The sequence below is a fragment of the Podarcis filfolensis genome (genome assembly GCF_964270895.1).
Source record: "Podarcis filfolensis genome assembly, chromosome: 14".
Taxonomy (NCBI): domain Eukaryota; kingdom Metazoa; phylum Chordata; class Lepidosauria; order Squamata; family Lacertidae; genus Podarcis; species Podarcis filfolensis.
In genome coordinates, this window is record NC_139616.1 from 14651891 (window position 1) to 14677950 (window position 26060).

The 26060-nt window shown below is 43.0% G+C and overlaps 1 protein-coding gene across 1 annotated transcript in view; it reads right to left on the bottom strand.

Moving 5' to 3' along the window:
- HOMER2 (homer scaffold protein 2) overlaps positions 1-26060 on the bottom strand; it is an 82662-nt gene that overhangs the window by 37294 nt on the left and 19308 nt on the right. The window contains exon 2 of the mRNA XM_083586884.1: positions 11990-12146. Within this exon, the coding sequence (XP_083443010.1) occupies positions 11990-12146 (157 nt within the window). The remainder of the gene's footprint in view (positions 1-11989; positions 12147-26060) is intronic.

The window sequence follows — 26060 nt, forward strand, 5'->3', positions numbered from 1 at the left end:
CCACAAATAACCCAGAGATGCATTTTAAATAAAAGGACACATTCTACTCATGTAAAAACACCAGGCAGGCCCCACAAATAACCCAGAGATGCATTTTAAATAAAAGCACACATTCTACTCGTGTAAAAACACGCTGATTCCTGGACCGTCTGTGGGCCTTAGGTTCCCTACACATGGACTACAGAGTCAGCTAGCCACAGAGAGGGGAGGAACAGCACTTTGGGTGGCGGTGATGGGGAGAATAAAAGGTACAGTTTCTGAGGGAGGAGGTTAGCTGGGCTGGATTTAAGATAAGGCTGGATTTGAGAAGAGGGAAAGGATTTGATTTGAGATGTTGGACAGGTTTCAGGTTGGGAGATAGGTGGTGAGATGGGGAGAACTGATTCCGAGCTAAGTTAAACATCCACACTGTGGAGACTATCCATAGCGAGAGTACAGAGCCTCTCAGCTTGGATAGGGAGACCGGGTTGAGGGCCTGGGAAAGGTATACAGACAGGACTATCCTGGGAGGGCTGTGACTGAACCGGGAGAGGTAGATCTCGTGTGAATTCAGGCTACCTGGGTGTCAGTATAGCCAGGAGGGGAGAGTTCTCCTAGGTACTGAAGACTCCCAACGCAGTAACAAGAAGATCCCCTCGCTCATGAACCAAGGTATTAATCGGTGAAGGAAGTGATATGGTGTTGAAAGTATTTAATTGTAATATCTAAGAAACAGAAACTGAGTTGAGCATTTTACCATCTAATCCAGAAACCTGAACATCTACACCTGAAGTGCAACAACTGCTTTTTAGTAACAAGTTGAAGAAGAGCTGTGCCTGTAGTGTTGTGTTTAAGCCTGAAACATCCTAAAGTAAACCAGCTAACTTCTACCTGAAAAAACGCATTTCCTGACCCACTTTGTTTCATAAACCCTTTTTGTTCAATAAAACTTTTGATTATTTTCTGCCTGAGACTCTAATCATTAAGTTTTCCCTCACACAAGTCCCCCACTAGGATAATCTGTGGTAAATTGTAGAAATCCATGTAATTGGTGTACCGTGAGGTGGGTGCACTATTATTAATTGGGGGTAGTTAGCGGGAGTGGATCAGCTGCATTATTTACAGGTGGCATTAAGTGGTTGGGTCCGCTACAAGGTATATTAATTAAAAGTTTTCATTTTTGGATCATTAGAGTGGCTGGGTGGATTGGAAACTAAGTTTTAAGGGGAGTTCAGGGAGGGTATACCTTGGGACCTACTTTCAGAGTCCCGTATGAAGAAGTCTTCCCCCCCCCCCCACTTCAGACTTGTGTATTGAATTTGCACAAAACATAAACATTAAATTGTTGTTCAGTATCACAACTTGCATTACATATTTGCTGTAACAAAACAATACACGGGTGCCCTTATTTTGGCTTTAGACAAATCAGTTATTTAGATAACCTCTCCAAAGATCTTTTTGAGTAGTGGGCAATGGGAAATCTCTTCCATGTTCATTGACAAAAGTAATAAATGGATGCCACACCACGTCAGACTTGTCGGTTTTGGAAGTTCCTTGTACAACCCTAGGTACTGAAGACTCCCAACCCAGATTCATGGGTATTTCTGACTGGTTTCCCTACTGCTGGGCTATCACCAGGCAGGCTGCAGTCAGAAGAAAACCCATTAATTCCTTATGATCCTTAAGACAACTTGAGCTAAGGTCCAGCGTGAGGAGTGCTTAATGCTTGATTAAGCTGCATGACTTGTTTAGTGATAACGGAAATAACCATGAAGACAGTGGTTCAGAGTTTTTGATAAAATAATACATTCCCATCATACACTGATATATTATACATCCATCTTTTATCCAGGGTTCCCATACCATTTCCAGCACAGAGGGGGCAGCTAGTGGTTTATTTTAGCTAGCCGTATCAGTATCCAGTACCAATGGAAGATGATTTTGAGGAAGGCTTCCAGAAGGCATGCTGATACCCTCTTTAAGTGGGGAGCTTTGCCAGATGGTGTCCCACCTGTTGGGCCTCTATCTTTACTCCTACCTTTTCCTCTCATATTTGCCTTAAACCAGGCATCCCCATACTTGGCCCTCCAGATGTTTTGGGACTACAGTTCCCATCATCCCTGACCACTGGTCCTGTTAGCTAGGGATGATGGGAGTTGTAGTCCCAAAACATCTGGAGGGCCAAGTTTCGGGGTGCCTGCCTTAAACCTTTAGCATTTCCCATACTGTGCTCCAGTATTACAATATAGATTAGGAAGGCTGCCCCTTTGCATTCAGAGTTTGAGTTAAAGCACAGAGACCCAAATGCAGTGAGGGGATTGTAATCCTTCCCCTTTATGCTCCAGGTAGCATACAAAAGAGTAGCCTTGTAATGCTCCAAACCGTGACTTGTGGGCACCCCCCAGCTCTTCCATCATTGTTCCCCTAGAGATTGCGCCCTCCCCACTGTTGAGAAGACCGCAAATTCTATACAGCTCCTTTGACTCCCAGTCACTTAACTGCTGGTGATCTACCAGTCTAGAATGGGAGTCAGGGGTGAGGAAGCCAGGGTTAAAACTTTATGCCGCTCTTTCAATTAGGTCTGAAAAGAGGTCCCCATTGCATCAGAGCGCTGGATGAAAATTCATGTACTCTTTCCAAAACCAGTGCCATGCCGTTACAGAATAATAATAAAAAAAAAAACAAGAAACACAAAACTTTGCTGAATAGGCTTAATGAGCATAAGGCAATGTCATAGTGGCGCTCCACCTTCTTGCCACCACTCGACTGGTGACAGCTGCCAAACACTTTGCGACCATCTATTTATATCCAGGGTCTGGGCACATCTACCCTTTGATTATCAAAGCATATGCCCTACAAAGAATGCCAGACATGAAACCTGGGATTATAAATCAGTTGGAGGCTTGGCAGCCTCTTTTAAAAAAATGCACAAGGGTTATTAAACAAAAATTCTAGTTTGTTCTGAACAGCTAATATTGGTTCTGCTCCCAATTGTGACTTCCAAAATGTGGATAAACGGAGAGCCCCCTATAACAATACGCATAGTTTCATATGCAATGAAACATATTCAGATTTAATCTTTATTTATTACATGCCACTTTTGGGGGTTTACATTGAATTGATCAACCAAGAGTCCCTTAATCAGATGGCAACTCTAGCCCTTTCGGTCCACATCTGCACTGTACATTTAAAGTAGTATTATACCACCATATATGTTTGTTCACTGTGCTGTGAGTTGTTAAAGGTAAAGGTAAAGGGACCCCTGACCATTAGGTCCAGTCGTGACCGACTCTGGGGTTGCGGCGCTCATCTCGCTTTACTGGCTGAGGGAGCCGGCGTACAGCTTCCGGGTCATGTGGCCAGCATGACTAAGCCGCTTCTGGCGAACCAGAGCAGTGCACGGAAACGCCATTTACCTTCCCGTTGGAGCGGTACCTATTTATCTACTTGCACTTTGACGTGCTTTCGAACTGCTAGGTTGGCAGGAGCTGGGACCGAGCAACGGGAGCTCACCCCGTTGCGGGGATTCGAACCGCCGACCTTCTGGTTGGCAAGTCCTAGGCTCTGTGGTTTAACCCACAGCGCCACCCACGTTAGGAGACATCTATTCCCCTCACCAGTAGAAGTAACATCTGTGCCCTTTGTCTGTTAAGCTAGAAAATGGGAACAGGCAGCCGCACTGTCTTAAGTTGGTGCCTTGTTATTGTAGTGTAAACTTTGGAGACAAACAAAAGGCAATCTCTGTTCACAATACAGGCAAATGCTATGAAGTCATTAAAAGCCATGGAAACCTAGGATTTCATACATGTCAGGAACAGTTACAGTTCAGCGGGGAGGAATACATTAGGGATCCCAACAGCTACATGAAGTTATAATATACATAACTGCTGCAAGCCATTCTTAAGCTGGATAGCCATGTGTGTTCCATTAAAATTACTTTGCGAAGATAAATACACCACCCCTGATCTTTCACTGTACTTCCCATAAGCCAGACCCTGTAATTCGCTGGTGTGCAGAACAAGCACTGTGACTAGTGAGCAGGCATCTACTGACGTATTTCAATTTATTGGAAGTTGGATAATGCTCTGCGGCGCAATGGCGAAGATGTAACAGCATGAAGCTTCCTTTCATGGGAAAATAAATCTCAAAAGCTTCATCCGAGATTTGAACAGCAAACTAGTGACAAACCGAGTTTTATAAAGAGACATTAGTGGGAACACAAAAAGTAAAACTCCCTCCCCCCCCCAAAAAAAACCTAGCCTAAGGAAGAAGAGGTGTTCATCGTCAGTATGTGCAGGACTGTGCGTAATTCTAATTGTGCCACCTCAAAAAAAGGTAAGCTGTACAGCTGGAAAAGAGCAACTAACATGTTCAAGAGGATGAGATGCCTTCTCTGCGAAGAAAGGGCTGCAACATTTGCACTTTTCATTTAGAAAGCAAGATGATTAAGAGGAGACATGACATTTATATAATCATGTATAGTGCGCAAAGAGACCACTTCGCCCTCTTTCAACACTAGAACAGCTCAAAGATAAATTCAGTGATAAAACAGTACAATTAAAAACGAAACATGCTTAAAACGTTTAAAAACAATTTAAAACATAATCAAACCATCACGTAAGTGTTCTAATCCCAGTCAGTACCACCCTGGGAGGTAGGACAACACGCTAATTTAAAATTAATGAAATCTCCTTCCACTCTTTTGTGAGAAAGCCTAATTTCTCAGTAAGCACACCGAGCTGAAAGACTTCAAACAGCTTGGGACTCAGCTACATTAGTAAAAAAAAAAAAAAAAAAAAAGGTGATCTGAATGCATTATAAGCATGCAACACCAGATGGTGCCAGAGAGCACAAAACATTTCTATAACTTTTTTACATAGATTTTTTTTCTTTTGTTATAATTCTTTAATTTCTGGCTTATTCATAGCATCCCCCCCCCGTGTGTAGATCCACCCATGAAGTGCTCAGTGCAATATATACTTCTATATTCCATTATGAAATGAAAAAATCTACTTTTTCTCACTGCAGTCCACAGAAGTTAATTTGTTTGAGCCCAGATATTCAGTGCTGCAGTTATTTTTCTCAACAGGTAACAATAGGTAACTTGATTAGAACAAAAAGAAGTTTGGGCAGCCTTGTCCTTTGCATGGCTCCCAAGGGGAAGAGAAGGCAACTGCTTGTGCTCTTTCAAATCTGCATTCTTTTAGGTCACCGTTGTTCTGAAGGAATAACAATGTAGGTCGATTTTAATGAGCTGTCTGGTGTGTAGTTTTCCCCATGCGCTGTGCAGTAATTTTCATGAGCTCATGCCGTTTCTCCAGAATAATCCCTCTGTTAATTCTCCCTCTCTCTTTTACCTGCAATATTCCTTTTTATCAGGTAGCAAAGACACAAGTTAAGAGTCCTCACAGCATGTTCTTCATCTGCTTTGCAAGTTTGGCATTGCAACCTGCATTGCAAGTTGCATTATTTCCCGCAAACCCATCCTGGGGTAAAAATGCCTTAAAATGTTCCAGTACAAGTTGAATGTTGGACCAACTGTCAAGTCAGTCAGTTTTTAATTGTGTGTAGGCAATGATTGTTACAATATAAGAATCACAAAAGCACATTTTTTAAAAATCAGTTTTCCGAACTGCAGATCATCAAAACTTAAAATCGCAACATTCTCCAAAATAATTTAGTTTTAAAAATCCCCCTGGCAGACAACACCGTTTGGGGTCCAAAAATTAGTCCAGAACCTTCATGTGGATTAAGTGCATATAAAACTACCCAGTAGGTAACAAACTTGTCTACATCCATCAGCAACCAAATAATTTTGAAAACATCTGATTGGCCCCTTGGAAAATTCTTTGATATAGATGAGCTGTATCAAGTGGCAACACAATATACACAGCACAGTGTCTTCAATCTGGCCTGATATGCAAGCACAAAGGTGGTCATTTGTTGATCTGTTAAATAATTTACCAGCCAGATTTCCAATTATGCTTGAAGAATTTCTAAGCTGAGTAAATGGGTTTTAATAGGAGGGGAACTGGTTTTTCAGTTTGCTCTGAAAGGGCAATGTGTCCAATGTAGAGAGGTTCTTTCAAACCAGTCCTACTGATCTCTAAGTATTACACTCATCTTCACTCTCATATGCCATAGTAAATACACACATACACAAAGTGGATTCTATGTCTTCTAATGTGTCTTTCTTTGACATTTAGTACATCCCTATTGAAGCAGCAAGGATGCTCATTAGTAAAAGAACAGAAATAATTTCTTAGTCACAGTGGAAACTTTCTCTGTAACCATGCTTTAATGGAATTGCTTCATTGCATATTTTAATTATGTGTGTTTATATTTTAATGGGATTGTTTTATTGTGTATCTTAATTGTGTATTTTAATTATGGATGTTTAACATTTCTGAGGTTGTGCAATTGGCTTTTATGCTTGTAAACCATCTAGAGGTCTATTGCAGCATAAAGCAGTATATTCATGAATTAATTGGTGATTATTCCTGGGGGGGGGGGGAATCAAGTGATTTCACTGGTGTTTTTCTTATGGTCAAGAGCTATCATGAAACATTACATGTAGCTATTATATGCATTGCCAAGTTACAGGGAACCAGGCAGAGGGCCTTCTCAGTAGTGGCGCCCTCCCTGTGGAACACCCTCCCACCAGATGTCAAAGAGAACAACTACTACCAGACTTTTAGAAGACATCTGAAGGCAGCCCTGTTTAGGGAAGCTTTTAATGTTTGATGTATCACAGTATTTTAATATTCTTTTGGAAGCCACCCAGAGTGGCTGGGGAAGCCCAGCCAGATGGACGGGGTATAAATAATAAATTATTATTATTATTATTATTATTATTATTATTATTATTATTATTGCCTTTTCTGCGAAAAATTAAAACGAGGTGCTAGTAGTCATAGATTGATTAAAGGGTCTGGTACTCTGTGCCACTAACTGCTGTCACAAAAGGGACCCTGGTTATATGTAGTCGTATCTAGAAAGGTTGTTCTGCCAATGCCAAGATAAATAGCAATAATGGGAGCCTGCCCCATTTGACAAGACTAGAGGTGGTCTGCATGTAATCCTCAGCCTAATTTCAGACAGGTGGCAAGGAGAAGGAAAAGAAGGTGGCAGAGATAGAAAAGTCGGGTGCCTCTCCCATCACCAGCTAGCAATCTCCCAACAGAATAAAAGATTCTCCGCCCCTAAACTAGGTCTACTAATAGGCACATTCCCTATTTTCTACACAATCTATTGAATGTTTTCCTCACAATGGAACTTACCTGCCAGTTGCATCACTTGGTTAGACAAAATACAACCTGGGAACTGAATCTCACAATCTTGCTAATGTAGTCTGGATGTTAACATCCATAAGATGGATGGTGAGGCAACAAGAAGGAAAATGCAAATTGGTGCAAATTGATGCTAACTCCAGGTGGGAATGTGCTTTCTGGTTGAAGGCGAATATGTATTTAGATGTTATTACATCAATAAAAAATGTGGCAAGGCATGGCAACAGATTACATGGAAGTAGCTGCCTCAGCAGCCGAAAGTCGGATGACATCAACAAATTTTGAACTCGCTTAAAATTAAGAGTACCGCTTTCCTCTGCCAAGTGTTGGAGGCTATGCACTCCACTCTTCAGGTAGCCACATTTATCACCTAGCTTCACCACAAGAAAGCTGGAGACAGACAAGTAAGAGGTGAGGAAAAGTGTTTGAGATAAGTTTCACATCCCATTGCGCGTGCATACGTCCCTCTTGTCCCACTGTTGCCTTTGAACAAAAAAGCTCCACAGGTTGGTTTTTTGATTATTATTTTTTTGGTGTTGTTGTTGTTTTGAAACAATAGAAAAACATGTCTAGGGACTCGGCTAAAGTAAAGGTAAAGGGACCCCTGACCATTAGGTCCAGTCACGGATGATTCTGGGGTTGCGGTGCTCATCTCGCTTTACTGGCCGAGGGAGCCGGTGTACAGCTTCCGGGTCATGTGGCCAGCATGAATAAGCTGCTTCTGGCGAACCAGAGCAGCACACAGAAATGCCGTTTACCTTCCCGCCAGAGTGGTACCTATTTATCTAGTTGCACTTTGACGTGCTTTCAAACTGCTAGGTTGGCAGGAGCAGGGACCGAGCAACAGGAGCTCAACCCGTCACGGGGATTCGAACCACCAACCTTCTGATTGGCAAGTCCTAGGCTCTGTGGTTTAACCCACAATGCCACCCACGTCCCTTCGGGACTCGGCTATACAGCTGCAAATAAAACATTTTAAGTGTGTTTTAAGTGCAATATACAATGTGACACTAGATGGTGATGGTGAGCCTTATGGAAAATTCAATGTATTTTTTAAAAGGCTTTTTTAAAAAAAGCATTTTCAGAACAGTTTTTATATGTGTGTAGATTCCACCATAGTCTCTACCCACAAGTAACACATGAAGGGGGCTTTTAGACGTGAAGGGAAGATGAATTAGTGAGTCCACAACCACACACCATGAACCGCAGAAACACTTTCAAACAAAACACCCTTAACACTTAGAGAGACATCTGCAGCAAACAAGCAGATTTTCTTGTCTATCTACCAGTGTTTTTCTTTTGCAGGCCCTGCAACATGCTACCCTAGGGCAACAGACCAGTTGCACTCAGCAGGCCTTGTCAAAACTTTAAAAGTCTGGTCTGCATTAAATGGCCACATATCAGGTGCAATTTTCAAGTTTAGTACAAACTTTTCTGAGAGATGCAGCTATTATTTTTTAAGCGGAAGATTGCAGGCACACTGGAACTCACAGCAAGCCTGCAGAGTATATAACACAGACTCCCATTTACCTCAGGGTAGAAGGCCATTGTTGGTGCATGCAACAGTACCCCAGCAAACTTTTAAAACTGGAAAAGCCACTTCCCACAGAAAAAGCAACAGCAGGGAGGGGAGAGCTGAGCATTCTCCCTGCCATTTATCTAACCCAAACTGTGCACGGTATGAATGTGACAATCAGTGGAGTTAGCAGCAAATTCAGAAGTGGGTGAATTTTGTGATAGTAATAGCCACACGCCCTCACAGCCACACCCAGTATACAACTTCCAAAAGCATTATTGCATAATTATAACAATGTTATGCAATCAGGGATGCGTTGCAATGATTAATGCAGTTCTCCATATATTGCCTTTCAAGCTAGTTCTACTATTTTCTGTGTACATACATACTCAAGTGATGTGAAGTGCTCCAATATATTCTTTCGGGGTGACTTAAGTTGTGTTTCCCCAGAAGTTCCCTTGCACCTAAAATAACTTGCACACCATACTCTTGAAACTGAAGCACCTTGTGGTTTCAGTGTTTTTAAATGCTCAGCTTTAAATGCGCGCCACTGGTGGCAACCAAGTTTGCACGCATGAGCGTGGGTGTGTGAACACATGTGCAAACATACACAACCGGCTGCAGCACCCTGTCAATGCATGTTTGATGGCAAACCCCTTTGCAACACTATGCTTTTGTGCGGTGTGCAAAATGCCTCTTTATCCTCAGCAACAGATGGGCAAGAGAAACAAGCTTCTAGGCTGCCTACGAATTTCTCATGGGTAACCTGGAATTTGTCTGACACTCAGTTTCAAGTTGCGAATTTGACCTTGCCTTGCACAGAGGCAGAACACCAGCTTTACCTGCAGAAGATGCAGCTGGAGATGTACACATTTTTCGCTCTATAAGACGCACCAGACCATAAGACGCACCTAGTTTTTGGAGGAGGAAAACAAGAAAAAAAATATTCTGAATCCCAGAAGCCAGAACAGCAAGAGGGATCTGGCTTATGGGATAGCCGCGCGCAGCCTCTCCTGGGCAGCGGGATGAAGGCTCCACCAAGAGCCACGCTCCCTTTAAAGAGCGCATGGAGCGTGTGTGCGGCTCTTGGGGGCTTTTCCCCAAGGAGGGAGAAGGGCTGCCCTTCTCCCTCCTCGGGGTAAAGCCCCCAAGAGCCGCACACATGTTCCACGTGGCTCTTTAAAGGGAGCGCTGAGCAGAGCCTCCCACCTGCATTCGCTCCATAAGACGCACACACATTTCCCCTTACTTTTTAGGAGGGGAAAAGTGTGTCTTATGGAGCGAAAAATATAGTAAATGTCCCCTTCCCTGAAACCCATCACCAGTCAGTGTAGGAAGTACTGCCCTAGATGGACCAGTGGTCTGACTCAGCAGAAGGCAGTTTCCGTGTTCCTATGAGTCAACAACTTCACTCCTCCTATGCATTTAGCACTGTAACTGGCTCAAGTGGTATTAAAAATAGGTTAGAAACCCTTCCTCTCCTAATCCTCCGTATGTTCTATTCTGTGATGTCTTTACACATACACCTTCCCTGCGTTTCTCTTGGGGGAGTGCCATAGCTAAGCGGCAGAACACCTGTTTCATATGCAGAAGGTCCCGGCTTCAAACTGGTATCTCCAAGCAGGGTTTGGAAACTCTGGAGAGCGGCCATAAGTCAGTGTAGATAGACCGATAGCATAAGGTAGCTTCTTGTGTTAAAACTTCAGGGTTTCACTACAAGGGCATTGGGGTCAAATTCCACAGCACTACATTATCATCTAAATCAAGCCACATCCCTGATTACCTTTAGAAACAGGGTTCCTGATGAAGGCGACATTACTGCCAAACCATGGTTTAGTGCTGCGTGAATGAGTTGGTTGCGGCGGGGAGCAATCTATGGCTTGTGCAAACCACAGTTTGCAAGCAACAGCAAAATATGATTTTTCTAAAACTCAGAAATAAGGTGAGCAATGGGCTGGCCCAAGGAGAGGCAATGTTGCAGGCATATAGCTCGCTGCTATGCCTGAATGACGCCAGAGACCGCTGCTGTGATCATAAAATGAGGCAACGGTCGCAGCCAGTTTTTGGAAGTTACCTTGAACTTAGGAAGCTCAAGTCATAACATTAAGTATTGCAACAAAAAAAAAACACCCAACCAAAGCAACATCCTGTATCAAATAGATTCTTAGACTCACATACTATCTCTGTCTAGAGATCCAAACCTTGAGATAAAACTCCCATATTTTTACCTCCAAAATAAGTTTCTACAACCAATTCTGCTTGGAAGGGAGAGGAGAGAAAGAGAGGAGCAATATCCCTTTGTCCATTAAACAAAACGGTTAAGTAATGCACCCACACAATTAAAATGTATTTATGAAATGCCGTTAGCAAAGAGCTATTACTGATCATAGCTTTTCTGCAACACTAAAATTACAGTCTCATAATTCATGTCTTCCTTTAAGAACTCACAGAACAGCTTAACAAAAACTCCCAGTAATTTCCCATCTAGGCACTGAAAGGAGCTCCTCAGCTCCACCATTGCCACAATATGAGAACCTTACTAGACAATTTACCGAGGTACCTTTTATTCCAGCCTTGTAAATAAGCTAAAAAAAGTTGATAGCAATGTTTGTTTGTTTGTTGGTTTTACTAGTTTGGTAAGAGACTAGTAGCCTGTTTTTCCATGCTGCCCACCAAGGGTTATTATGGGATAGGGAACTCTCAGCAGCCAGCTGTCTTCTTAGCAGACATTGTGTGTATCGTAGGGGGAGGAACCTACATTTTATCAAACATACTGGTAAAGGAGAGATGGGTTTCCTGTCCTCCACAGCCAGATGGAATCCAAACAGACTGAAGAATAGAGAGGTCTGTCCCTCCTCCTCCTCCAGGACTCACTTGCAAGAAATTCCTGGCTGCCTGCGGCTATCAGGTGAGTTGGTAAGTAAAAGCCTCTCTAAGTCATCCTATGCTTTTCTTCCAATGAAATGCATACGTTTTCATGATTAACCATACACCCCAACTTTCCTGCAACAACTAAAGTTTATGAAATATGGACAAGCCTATTAAAGTTTCTCGTATATATATATATATATATATATATATATATATATATATATATGAATGAGAGAGAGAGAAATGTACATGAGTCACATTCATACAAATTTTCCCACTTCAATGATATTTCAATTCTGCAAGCATGCCAGATGTATCTGCGGCAACCTCCTACCTTGGTGCCATCCACACTGATTATCCGATAGCTGTTTCTTGTGCTGTCATAGAAGTAGGAAACAGTTACAGCCTGCTTGCTTGCAGGTACCCAGTTCTTCTTGGTGGTGTGGTCAATTTGGAACACATGCGCTCTGGTGGTGAAGATGGGCTGCTCTCTGGAATAGGGAGGGACAGGAGAAATGGAATGCATCATGAGTTTGTGAAAGATGGAAATGCTGCGTCTGTTCTGCCCTTGATCAACAACGTAAAGTTGATCAAGTCTAGCCCAGTGTTGAAACAGCTCAAGATGAGAACTCTGGAATTCTGAAGCAGGAGAGCAAAGCTACAAAGAGTTACACCACTCAAGTCTTATACCTATTCTGACCCATATCACCTTATATTTTACCTCCTCCTTATCCTGCGAAGTGTCAAAACTTGCTAGCACTGAGCTGCTTCTTCTTAAATTCCCACACTATTACCAAATAGCCAAATTCCACAGCTCCCTTTTCTGCATGTGTCACCCACCACTCACAGCTGTGAAGTTATAAGGTTTAAGTAGCTGTTTTCTTCTGGGATAAATGGTTGTGTGTGCGTGTAAAGAGAAAAGATCATGAGATCCTTGAAAGGATGATGGAATAAATATGTCAGATAGTTATGTGCTCCATGATCACATTCTCTTACCACCGCCACTTTGAAAGACAATAATGATTTTTAAAATATATATTTTTAAAGCTTTTAGATGTCGACACTTAAAACGGGAAAACATCCCATGCCCAGACCTGTGGCCAACTTTATGACAAATGTGTGTATTTTCAGCTAATGCTAGAAATTACCTTGTGCAAATACCAGAGACAACTGAAGCTTAGTACTGTAATTCAGGTACATAGTTTATACACAACACACGTTTCTAAGCAGGTGGCTCTGGTGAATGCTAATGCAGCAGGACGATAAAATGAATTCAAATATAATGTGAACAGCCAAATGGCATACAGGAAGCACCATCACTCTTCCCCAATCCCCTCCTGCATTCTAATAAGCAATCTCCAATGTAGATCCACGCATATAAAAATGACCAGTAACTAGATGGTCGAGAAGAAGATTGTGCCATGCATTTTATCTACAAAATGCAAAGGTTCCCTAGAGTAAAGCTTAATTTAAAAAACCCACAGTTTGAGGGATTAAAATTCTGCTTCTTGGTTTCATTCCAGGTGCAGGATTCTTATAGCAGGTATACCTCACAAACAAGTAAAGAACTAGTTTCCACCAGTTCTTGCAATTCTCCCTTTTACTTTGCCTTTTTGTAAGCGACTCGGTACAACCTACAAAAGTAAAAAAGGAATATGAGGTATCAACCACATGTAGTGCGCTCATTTTAAAGCTACATATGTATTCTTCCTCAACATTCCCAAGTGCCACAAGTTCCAGGGCAGTTTAAAAAAACAAACAAACTAAGGTCAGCGTCCTTCTGGAGAGAGGGAGAGAGAGAACGTGCTGCAAACAGGCATATGTGTGTGTGCGCGTGTGTGTTGAGCACAAGCACCCAAAAAACCATCAAGTCTCCAAAACACAAAGAATGCTCTTGGAAATTCAGCCAGCTGCACAACTCAAGCTTCTTTCTCCTTCACTGACCACAACACAACTGCTCTTCTGTTTCTTCTCTAGCCCCTAATCAAGCAAGATGTGGACCACAGCTAGTAGCCAAGAACCATCAATAAGGAAACAGTTTCTAGTCATCAAGGATGACTGAAGCAGCATTTTTGATAAAGACTCTTCCACCTACAGAGAAGGCTCCACATGCATAATAACCAAAACCTTGTCCTTAAATGTCCCCCTGCAGTAACACTCCTTGATATAGACACATAACTCCACCTTTTAACGGGGCTCAGACTAACAGACCCCCAAGTGTCCCTATTTTCCAGGGACAGACCCAGATTAACAGATGCTGTCCCAGTTTCTGATTTGATCCTGGAATGTCCCACTTTTCCTTAGGACGTCCCTATTTTCATCGGAGAAATGTTGAGGGGGATGGAGTTATGTGACCTCCAAGCCAAGGAGATAACTATACAACCTTTAGAAGACATCTGAAGGCAGCCCTATATAGGGACTTTTTAAATGTTTACTGTTTTATTGTGCTTATATATATGTTGAAAGTCTCCCAGAGTAGCTGGGGCAACCCAGTCAGATGGGAGAGGTGTTGTTGTCGATGATGATGATATGAACAGGATGTCCCTATTTTCATCAGATAAATGTTGGGGGGTAGGGACTAAACTCCTTACAGGCAAACACAGACAATGCTCTTTGACAGATACTTGCTAAGGGCAGAGGAAGGACATGGGAAACTGCTTTAGATCAAGTCAGACCATTCGTTAAGTGAGCTCAATATTGTCTATAAGGTAAAGGTAAAGGGACCCCTGACTATTAGGTCCAGTCGTGGTCAACTCTGGGGTTGCGGCGCTGATCTCACTTTATTGGCTGAGGGAGCCGGCGTACAGTTTCCAGGTCATGTGGCCAGCATGGCTAAGCCGCTTCTGGCAAACCAGAGCAGCGCACGGAAACGCTGCTTACCTTCCCGCTGGAGCGGTACCTATTTATCTACTTGCATTGTGACGTGCTTTCGAACTGCTAGGTGAGCAGGAGCAGGGACCGAGCAACAGGAGCTCACCCCGTCACGGGGATTCGAACTGCCGACCTTCTGATTGGCAAGTCCTAGGCTCTGTGGTTTAACCCACAGCGCCACCCGCATCCCTCTATACTGACTGACTAATATTGTCTATACTGACTGGCAATGGGTTTTAGGGAGGAGTCTTTCCCAGCCCTACCTGGCGATGCTGGGCACTGAACTCAGGACCTTTTGCATGCAAAACAGATGCTCTGCTACTGAGCTAAGTCCCTTCTCCAAAGGCCCAATCAGGTCTATCGTCTTCTAAATGAGCCATGAAGGCTAACCATTTAACAGACAACCATTCTACCCAAGGCTGCTTGATGCAGGAAAAATTATAACAAGTTTTCTTTTTCGTAAGTCACTGTGAGAGTTATTTTAGATGAAAAGCAACTAATTTACACCACACACCTGGGTATGCACTTAAATCATTACGAGCCAGGTGATCATTAATTGAAGCAATCTTTATTTGTGAAATATATCTGGGGAGTGCCTGATCACCTCATCTGCCTCCTGAGAAATCTCTATGTGGGACAAGAAGCCACAGTTAGAACTGGATATGGAACAACTGATTGGTTCAAAATTGGGAAAGGAGTATGACAAGGCTGTATACTGTCTCCCTGCTTATTTAACTTATATGCAGAATTCATCATGCGAAAGGCTGGGCTGGATGAATCCCAAGCCGGAATTAAGATTGCTGGAAGAAATATCAACAACCTCAGATATGCAGATGACACAACCTTGATGGCAGAAAGTGAGGAGGAATTAAAGAACCTTTTAATGAGGGTGAAAGAGGAGAGCGCAAAATATGGTCTGAAGCTCAACATCAAAAAAATGAAGATCATGGCCACTGGGCCCATCACCTCCTGGCAAATAGAAGGGGAAGAAATGGAGGCAGTGAGAGATTTTACTTTCTTGGGCTCCATGATCACTGCAAATGGTGACAGCAGTCACGAAATTAAAAGACGCCTGCTTAAAAAGCAGAGACATCAACTTGCCAACAAAGGTCTGTATAGTGAAAGCTATGGTTTTCCCAGTAGTGATGTATGGAAGTGAGAGCTGAACCATAAAGAAGGCTGATCGCCGAAGAATTGATGCTTTTGAATTATGGTGCTGGAGGAGACTCTTGAGAGTCCCATGGACTGCAAGAAGATCAAACCTCTCCATTCTTAAGGAAATCAGCCCTGAGTGCTCACTGGAAGGACAGATCGTGAAGCTGAGGCTCCAATACTTTGGTGACCTCATGAGAAGAGTAGACTCCCTGGAAAAGACCCTGATGTTGGGAAAGATGGAGGGCACAAGGAGAAGGGGACGACAGAGGATGAGATGGTTGGACAGTGTTGTCGAAGCTACCAGCATGAGTTTGACCAAACTGCGGGAGGCAGTGGAAGACAGGAGTGCCTGGCATGCTCTGGTCCATGGGGTCACAAAGAGTCAGACACGACTAAACAACTAAACAACAACAACAACAACAACATATCTGGGGAAACTAAGAGTTGTGGTGCTGTTTTGAAAATCAACCCTCTGATGAACCACCATGCTTCTAACACCTTGGTGTTCAAACCAATAGCAGCTCTGGAGTTCTTTCAACAGGGGCTCCATGAAGCCTACACACTTGAAAGTGTTGAGCCTATCACAGGAGATCAGGGGTCACCAACACAGCTCCAGGCGCCTGCAGAAGGCTTTAGTAAATGTGTCCTCAAAAATCAATCAGTCACTATAGTTGTATGCTACCTTCCCAAACTTAAAACCATGCTAAAGGCAGCTTACAACATACAAAAAATGACATAACCACAAACACAACATTAGTATTCATAAACAATGAAGAAAACATGAAAATGTGCACAACCAGGCTGAGCAATTTCCACCTGACTCATAGCACCTAAAATAAAGATGCAGAATTAACAGCAACCACCCTCTGCCAACAAACACCCCTTAACAACACCCCAGCCCAAGCATCTGTTCAGCAGACTCAGCTTTTGTAGCTGGAGTCAGTCCAGGCCCTGCCTTCCCAGGCCAGGTGGAAAAAGGCCTGCCTGCAAGACAGGGGTCAGGTCTTCCAAGCCAAGATGCATGAGACTGCTTGCTCTTTTGATTCACTTGCTCAGCTTCTCCTACACGGAACATGGTCCCTTCATCAAATCCACCTTTTCCTGGATGCCAGAATAGGACACCTACCTTCCTCTTCCTTCTGAATGGAAGTAGTGTGAAAGACCTTCTCCCTATGACCTAGTGCAGCGGTAGCTGATGTACGTGCCTCAGTCTATTGATTAGGGGGAAACCTGCCTGTTTCTGTACTTTTAAGGTGTGGTGACTATTTGTGACTGGCACCCACTGAACTTCCTCAAAATTCCCAATGTGCCAAGAAAGGATGGAGGCCCCTTCAATAGATAATGATGGCCACTGACATCAAGCATACACGTTACCAGCTTTTAACGTTTCCAAACCAGCCCTCATTAAACAGCTCTACATAGCGAATTTTCTCCAAGCATCCTACACACCCACAATGCCAGGGGAAGGGAAGAAATGGTATATGTACAAAAAAAGCTGAAAATCCAATAATGACAAAACAGTGGGTGGAACAAATGGTGAGTCTTCTTAAAGAGTTTCACTTGCTCAAGCTGCCTTACATCTTGTGTACACCTTCAGCTTCTGAACCAGAGCCAGATTTTTAAAAGCCTACATACCCAAGATTTATCCTTTAGCTAAAGAACAAGCTTACATCTGATGATTCGATTATAATTTGAACATATTTAGGTGTTCAGAAGCATGCCAGGTGTCAGGTGGTAAGGTAGCTGAAATGCTCTGTTCTGGGTTTGTAAACATTCCCAACAGCCAGGCATAAGCCAGCATGGCAGAGTGGCTAGTATAGGGGCAGGGAACCTGTAGCTCTCCAGATGATCATGAATCATAGCGTTGGAAGGGATCCTGAGAATCATCTAGGCAACCCCCTGCAATGCAGAAATATGCAGTTGCCCTATACAGTGGTACCTCGGGTTACATACACTTCAGGTTACAGACTCCGCTAACCCAGAAATAGTACCTTGGGTTAAGAACTTTGCTTCAGGATGAGAACAGAAATCGTGCTCCGGCGGCGCGGCAGCAGCAGGAGGCCCCATTAGCTAAAGTGGTGCTTCAGATTAAGAACAGTTTCGGGTTAAGAACGGACCTCCGGAACGAATTAAGTACTTAACCTGAGGTACCACTGTACAGGGATCAGACTTTGGCATTATCAGTGCCATGCTCTAACCAAATGAGCTATGGTGGTCATCTTGGACCCCAACTCATATCAATCAGGCTGAGATGGCCCAGCCAATGGTCAGGAACAGCAGGAGTTGGGAGCATAATAGCAGTCCTGCCAGATGAGACGAAAAGGCACATCTTTTGTCCAACATCCTGTTCTCACGATGGCCAACCAGAGGGATATAGGAAGCCTGCATATCTTAGTTCTTTGATAACTTTCTGGACAATGCCACCCAAGACCCAGGGATTTGTTCATTTTTAATATCACCTTTATAAGCCCTATGTGTTACAGTGCAACTCAGTTTATTAGACAGCAGTGCACATGTAAAAGTTTGTTTACTGAGCAGGTATCCTTCCCCATGCCCTGGTTCTTTCAAATGCTCACATCTGATGCCCAAAAATGTCTTTTGCGCCCAAACAGATGACAAGAGGGACAAGCTGAATACAAAATGGCCCCCTATTATATAATATAATCTTATGTGCGCACGCACACACACACACTTTAAGATTATTTTGTTTTTGTTGCAACAGACAAACACGGTTACCCGTCTGAAAATTGTTAGCTATAACTTATTTTAAATATGATAAAAGCAGAGCAATCATGTGTTTTAAAAAATGGATTTGGAGTTATTAATTCATGCCTGCAATTAATAATAGGCCTGGAGTGTATCAGCATAACTTGCCTATGTATATTCAGGAAGGAGGGGGTGAATGGATGAACCAGTTCACAACTTCAAAAATTAAAATGCATTTAAAAAAAGGGGGGGGAGCCTGTTCTTGTGCCTGAAGGCAAAGCTGAAGAAATATGTTAATTATGATGTAGTTATAAATCCTATTTTGTGTGGCCCTGAACTAAGCATAAACGAGACTCCACAGCCCATGTATACTTGAATTTTACACAAGGCTAGAAATTGTTCGGAAAGAAGCTGTGACAATGTATTTGGACACCTCAGATACCAACCAGGACACAGTATTAAAATGAAGAATATAAACCTGCCTGGCGCTCAGCTTCCTCCACTTCTAATTTATTTCTGTGCTCTTCACATGAAAATGAAGCTCCCCTGTCCACATCTATGCTTGCTAGCAGCAGGCCTTAAGGTAGAGACCCATTCCCAGACTATTCTAAGCACCTTTTAATCCCAAGGAAGGGAAAGCTATAGCCTTTCAGGGGTTGGACTACAACTCCCATCATCCTTCACCACCCATGGCCCCATCTGAGCTGTACATTTAAAGCGGTATCATTCATAGCTTCCCCCAGAAAACCCTGGGTAATGTAATTTATTAATAATGCTGAGAAGTTGCTTGTTGACCCCTATTCCCTTCACAGAGCTACAATTCCAAGAGTTCTCTGGGAAAAGAGGGATTGACTGTTAAACCAAGCCTATAAAGCTTCTCAACCTTCAACAAAAAGTTGAAAGGTTGGAGTTCTGTTCTGTTGTTGTGGCTGTTCCATTTCATTTGAATATTGATCCTAATAGGAGAAGACAGGTAGGCCAATCAAGCCTTTTATACTGCCAGCAACCAGCACTGCGAGGGATGTGAGCAGTGTCACTTATAGATTGACAAATGGAACAGATAGACTAATTGTATTTTAGTTGTCTTTGGACAGCTTGCAAAAATCACATAACCATATGGCGATTATTTCCACTGTGTTGGAAATAAATTTAACACTTACCACCCTCAAAAAACCATGTGGGTTTCTTTTTCACTGCCGCTGTTGTTGGAAAAAGTTAGAATCTAGGGTAAATGGAACACTGTCAAGCACTGATCAACAAACCGAGCACAGAACATTTCCTCCAGAATCCTAGTTCAGTATTAATCCCAGAGCCTGAGGGGAGCACAATCATTGATCCTGCTGCCTGTGTGATGGGTCGCTCTGCTTGTGTTCTGTACTGTCGGAGCAGCTGGATAATTTATCAGAGGAAGGATGCACAGCTGCTGCCCGCTCATTTGGTGGTCCATCATCCAAAAAGTGTGCCCTGGTACTGAATTCCAGGAACAGCAACACCCACACCAATAAATCTGCAATTGCAACCACTTTAGGACAGGCTTCTAATACACAGAGCTGACTGCCTTGACAGCTGAAACAATGAGGGTCTTATGAGGACAGACACACTTCAGGAGCCCTGTTAAGGAGGAAAGCAGATCAGGGGAAAGGTTTTGAAGTGGAAAACTGGTTGTAGGGGAAAGGATTCGTATATGCACATACTACTGCTTATCTCCACTCAGAAACTCAGTTGCTTTTTATTTTAAAAAAGCTGTGGGAGCATTTTTGCATATATTTGCATGCATCACATGGTCCCAGTGAATATCCTCAGGCAGACTGTGGTTGCTGCTTTTAGTGTGTTTTAAGGTGCCATGATAGAAGCATCATTGAGCATGGTATGTATGCTCACCTTACCGCCATCACTTGTCAATAAGGGGTTAAAAAAACATTTCCACGCACAAAAAACCTCAAAACCTTGGAAAGCCTATTTTGATGAGAATGGAGAAAAAAATATCAGAAAAACATACAAATGCCACAGAGGTGGGCCACAGAGCCTGTTTAACTTCCAGAATGAACAAATTCTCTCCTTTTAGCAGCACCATCACTTATTATTGGGACTGCAACAGGATTAAACAATTTTGTTAAAATGACTAATGCATGGTTTTTAGAGTGACTTTCAATTAAAGTTGAAGAAAGGTATGGCCTAAAGGCACATGAGGCCACCACCACCAGCGTTATTTAAGTGACTTTGCTAATAACCCTAGTTTTAAATACCAGTCTCTGCTATCAGCAGCAAACCCACTTATTGCACTCAGAACCCCAGTGGCAAGGCAGTTACAGGGCTCACAATGCTGAGAAAATGTGCAATTTTGGCACACTTATCCATGCACACAAGCGCAATCTTATTTATTGCCCTTTCAATGGGAATTAACCAACTGTCCCACGGATAATAAACCATGAAACATTTCCCCAGCCTGAGCTTGTATAAGCACATTCTTTTCGTTTTATTTATTAATTTAAGTGAGTGATTAACTCGCTCACCAACATTTGTACCCCACTGAAGCACTTAGGCACAATCTCTTTTCAATGCCAAAATTGCACTACCTTCATCCATTTGAATAAGCAGCAGCAGAACCTGACAAGATGCCAAAAATGTCAAACGAATGCGTCCTTCATTTCCATGGCAACTTCCACGCGTAAAGAATGTACAGAATTGCAAAGCTCATAAAAATAACTCTGCACTCTGTCCAAACATGCATATACTGTATACATCCCCCCCCCCCATTTCTCACTGCCCCATCTGCCTTCCTCGCATACCAGTTCATCAACAACAATCTATAATCAGAGACCAGAAAGAAGGTGAAATATGTCCAGATTCAACTTTCTTCAAGATTTGGTTCAAATCTCTTCCCCTCTTGGGATAGGACAGGATGCACCTGTTTGGATAAATTGCTCTTTTCATTCTGAACGCTCTAATTGTGCACCCCAAGTTTGTCCAGCATTACATTATACCCTTTCTCTGCTTCCCTCAGCAAGTCTGCATTATCCACACCCTAATTGCTGCCACACCCTGATCTACAGGAACTCATTCATACCTTCTGAATCAGGACTTAGCTGCAGCACTCCCATTTTTCACCTGCAACTGGGATGACAAGCACTCCTTAAAACTAAAGGTGTATCCAGATGCACAAAGCTTAGAGGGGCAAGCCCACTGCAGAACAGCACCCACTGCATTGTGTTAAGGCAGTAAGCCAACATGGTGCCATCCAGATGTTGGACTCCGAACCTCCCATCTAACGTGATCCAAGGAACTAGCCAATTTCCCTTCCACTCCAGAGGGGCTTCTGAACTTAAAAAAAAAAGATTTCTGGTGTGTGTTTTTAAAATGGGAAGAGAAATGAACATTCAGGCAAAGTGATACACATGTTCTACTCCAAAAGATTAATGCAGACAGTCTACCTGGAGGAAGAGCAACTAAGCAAATGCATATTCGGTGTGCACATAGATACATCTGTCATCATGGCATTTTGAATGCAGGAGCACACCAGGCTTACCCAAATGGGGAAACATATGCTGTTAACACCCATTTTGTTGTCATTTTATAAGTTTGAATGCACCCTGCAAAAAGGAATTCTTATGCTCTTCCGAGCAGTTTAGTAATGGCATGTTGAATAGAGTGCTGCAGACTCAACAGGTTTCACACCACATGCAACACGAGTGAAGAAAACTGCAATAAGCAGGCAATCCTCACCTAAAGCTCTGGCAGATTTGAGGCAATGCCTTCAGAGAACTTTCCTTCACCACACCAGTGGGTCTAGGAGACCATTTTGTGTGTGTTAAGCCTGTGGAACTGCGGAAATAAAGCAAGAACTCTAGAAATCCCTCTTTTATAAAAGAAAGCTGCATTTTAAGTTTTCTAAAGCATGGGTCCTATGTCGTAGCTAGGCTTTTGTGTATCTGTGACTCCTTGCAACAAGGAAGGGGGGGGAGAATATGCAGAATTCAGTTTCCTTCAATAATAATAATAATAATAATAATAATAATAATAATAATAATAATAGCTTTAAAAATGATTTTAATAGTATGTGGGACCTCAGTGCCAGCACTGCTTCTTGACTAGAAGATGTAAAATAAAGTTGCTCTCATAACACCTTGGTTATTAGGAAATCTAGCAGATGTAGTGCTACAATATGGCTAAAGGAAGCCTTGGAAGAGGAGAGTTCAGCTGGAAGGGCGAGCCCATGACACAATTCCAATCTCCTAACCATGCTTAGCAGATCAGGAAAGTTATGCCTTAGCAGAAATTAGTTTACAGCCGAGTTTTATTTTGAGGCGCGGATGAGGACTACAAAAGGTGGGTGGAGGCAGTCAACCTCACATCAGTTACAACTTGGAAGTTACTGTTTCAAATCGTTTGTCAATTTAATGCAAGTCTACACTAACAAGGAAAGAAAGGGCAACACACTTTAACCTTAAGCATCTACCGCTTGTTTGGTCAGAATACATCTGTATCTTCTCTCTCTCTATCTATCATCTGACATACACAATGCAGAGGTTATCAGAGGGCAGAGAAACAGAACACAGCAAGGTCTCTCTCTTCACCACTGGAATTCTGTGCCCCACTCCAAATCTATCTACAGTGCCATTAATATCAGTTTCAGTGTCTGTAGGCAAAAACAATGCAACAGAATACTTGTAATTCACAGGGGAAGCCTCTTATGGTCCTCAACAGAGCTAACACTTAATACAACACCACTTAATACAAATTCTACTTCACACATTACAGCACTTGTCACAGCTGAGACCCAACACAAAAAGGGGGTGAAATATCATGAGGATCAGGACTATTATTATTTTTTAAAGTCTAGATTACTGGCAAATCTTTGAGATGAACTTTTAGCTTTGCTTAAAGCCACCTCTTAAAGGGAGACGCCTTCCTTTCATCCTCTTCTTCCAACTTCCTCATTGTCTTCCACTAATTATTTTAAGCATTAAACAATACAAGGGAAAGTTATGGCAAATTTAACTGGGAATATTAAAGAGCATGCGGAGGGGTGGGGAAGGGAGGGGAGAGAATAAATCATGCAGCCAGCCTTTTCAGACAAGTATTCATCTCTAGCCCTACTTCAGTTCCTCGTGAGAATCTAATCCAACAGCCAAAGGGAAAATATAATGTAGCTAAACTGCTCATTATCCTGCCACTTTCAGTCGGCACAAAGAACTATCTGTTGAGCTATGCCTTACGCTGAGCACGGCGCTTTGGCCAACTCCACCCAGAACCAAATTGGCAACATTGCAAATGCATGCTGAGGAGAGCTCAAACATTACAGAGTACAAAATACAGTGGTGAAGGACAGGCATAGGTTTACTTAGCTCAGGAGCAGAGCACTTGCTTTGCATGCAGAAGGTGTCAGGTTCAATCCCAGTCATCTCCAGTTAAACTTGCAATGTATATAGCAGGAACAGAGAACCTTGAACCTTTTTCTGCATGAGGGTTGCACGCCGTTGTGGCCAATGTTTTGGGGACACCAATTCCAGGGATGGGCAAGGCCATTGGGAACAGTGGAAGTGGAGCAGTGGCTGTGACCTTTAGCTTTGTACAGTAGACTACATTTCAGCCACCCAGAAGGTAGACACACACACCTATCTATGAAAGGTTGCAGGATTTGGGACTCTTTCATTTTTAGAGGAAACGCAAGTTCGAGGTGATGTGAAAGATGTTTATTATTATTTAAATTTGCATACCGCCCTATCCCCACAGGTCTCAGGGCGGTTCACAAGATAAAATCACAAAATACAAACATAAAATACATAATAAAAACAAAACAACCCAATAACCCCCCATCTCCCCAACACATTTTAAAAAGGCACTGGATGCCAATCAGCCAAAGGCCTGGTTGATGAGGAACATTTTTGACTGGCACCTAAAAGGTCTATCATGAAGGCGCTAGCTCAACCTCCCTGGGGAGAGCATTGCACAAACGGGGAGCCACTGCAGAAAAGGCCTGTTCTCGTGTTGCCACCCTCTGGACCTCTTGTTGAGGAGGCACATGAAGAAGGGCCTCAGAAGATGATCTCAGGTAGGTTCATATAGAGAGAGGTAGTCCTTGAGGTTTAATAAAATTTCCTTTTGGAAAAGTGGCACAGCAGAGACTGTGGTGTCTTTAAGATATATGGTTTATTTACACATACAGTGGTACCTCGGGTTACAGACGCTTCAGGTTACAGACTCCGCTAACCCAGAAATAGTACCTCGGGTTAAGAACTTTGCTTCAGGATGAGAACAGAAATCGTGCGCCGGCGGCACACTGGCAGAGGGAGGCCCCATTAGCTAAAGTGGTACCTCAGGTTGAGAACAGTTTTAGGTTAAGAACAGACCTTCGGAGTGAATTAAGTTCTTAACCCGAGGTACCACTGTATATACATCCTGAGCCTAGTGGATAGCGATGTTTTTCTCCATCTCTCACAACGCTAGAACTCATGGTCATCCAGTGACGCTGAATCTTTGAAAATACAGGACAGACAAAAGGAAGCACTTCCACAAACCAGCATAGAGTCGAACGTATGGAATGGCTGCCAACTTGGAGAGCTTTAAAAAGCAAACCAGACAAATGTATGGAGGTGAAGGCTATCAATGGCTGCTAGCCATGATGCCTATGCTCTGCGCTTCCATGATCAGAGGCAAAAATGCTTCTGAATGTACTTGCTGGAAAGCACAGGAGACGAGAATGCTCCTGCCCTTGGGTCTTCCTTTCAGGTTTCCCACAGCATCTGATTGGCCACTGTGAGAACAGGATGCCAGACTAGATTGGCCACCAGCTCTTCTTTTTCCAGTTGCATTCTAAATAAAAGAAATATGCTGATACCACAGGTATGCATCTCTACAGCCTCCTCAGGAGCTTTTGCCTGAGTGAAACGTGTATTGCGGTAACATGCTCATTCAGGCAAGCAGGACGCATGATCACAAGACACATTCCAGTCAGGCAAAAGCTCTTGCGGGGGGTGTGGTGGTGTGGCCTTGAGAGCAGGGCTGATGACTGCAGAGGGTCCCAAGGGCCAGACAGAAAGGAATGGAGGGCCACATTTGAAGTCCCCCGCATCAGGTACATATAGTGGCATCCGTGTATTTCTTTTATTCAAAACATTAGTTGCTCTTCAGCCACAGCCCTCAAAGCAGCTTACAAAGAAAAACATAAAAATACCAGGAACGGCAGCCAATTCAGCTTTGAGCCTAGACAAATTGGCACCAGGCAAACCTCTCTGGGAAGAGAATTCCACAACTGAAAAAGATTCTTCCGTGTCTGATCTTCACCCCTCACCTGCCTTACTTCGAATGGCAGGGAGATGCAGAGCCTCCAAGACTAATTTTTACAGTCTTGCAGGTTAATGTAGCAGCAGGCAGTTTATCAGACTGTCCCCTGGTCCCAATCCATTAACTGCTTTGTTCAATGGAACTAACTTGCAAGCAGCAAACATGTATAAGATTACAACCTAGGTGCAAGAAAAAGAGGGTGCCAAGATCCTAAGGAGGTTTTATTTATGTTATATTTTGCTTACAGCTCCCTTTCCGTTTTTGTGCTCTTACTCAAGCTGACATACAGCCAGTTTGGACTTTATGATAAGCCATGATTTATCATGGCAGGGATGAGTCACATCAAGTCTCAGCCTCCTGTGCTCCGTGCTCCCCTCTCCCACTTTCCT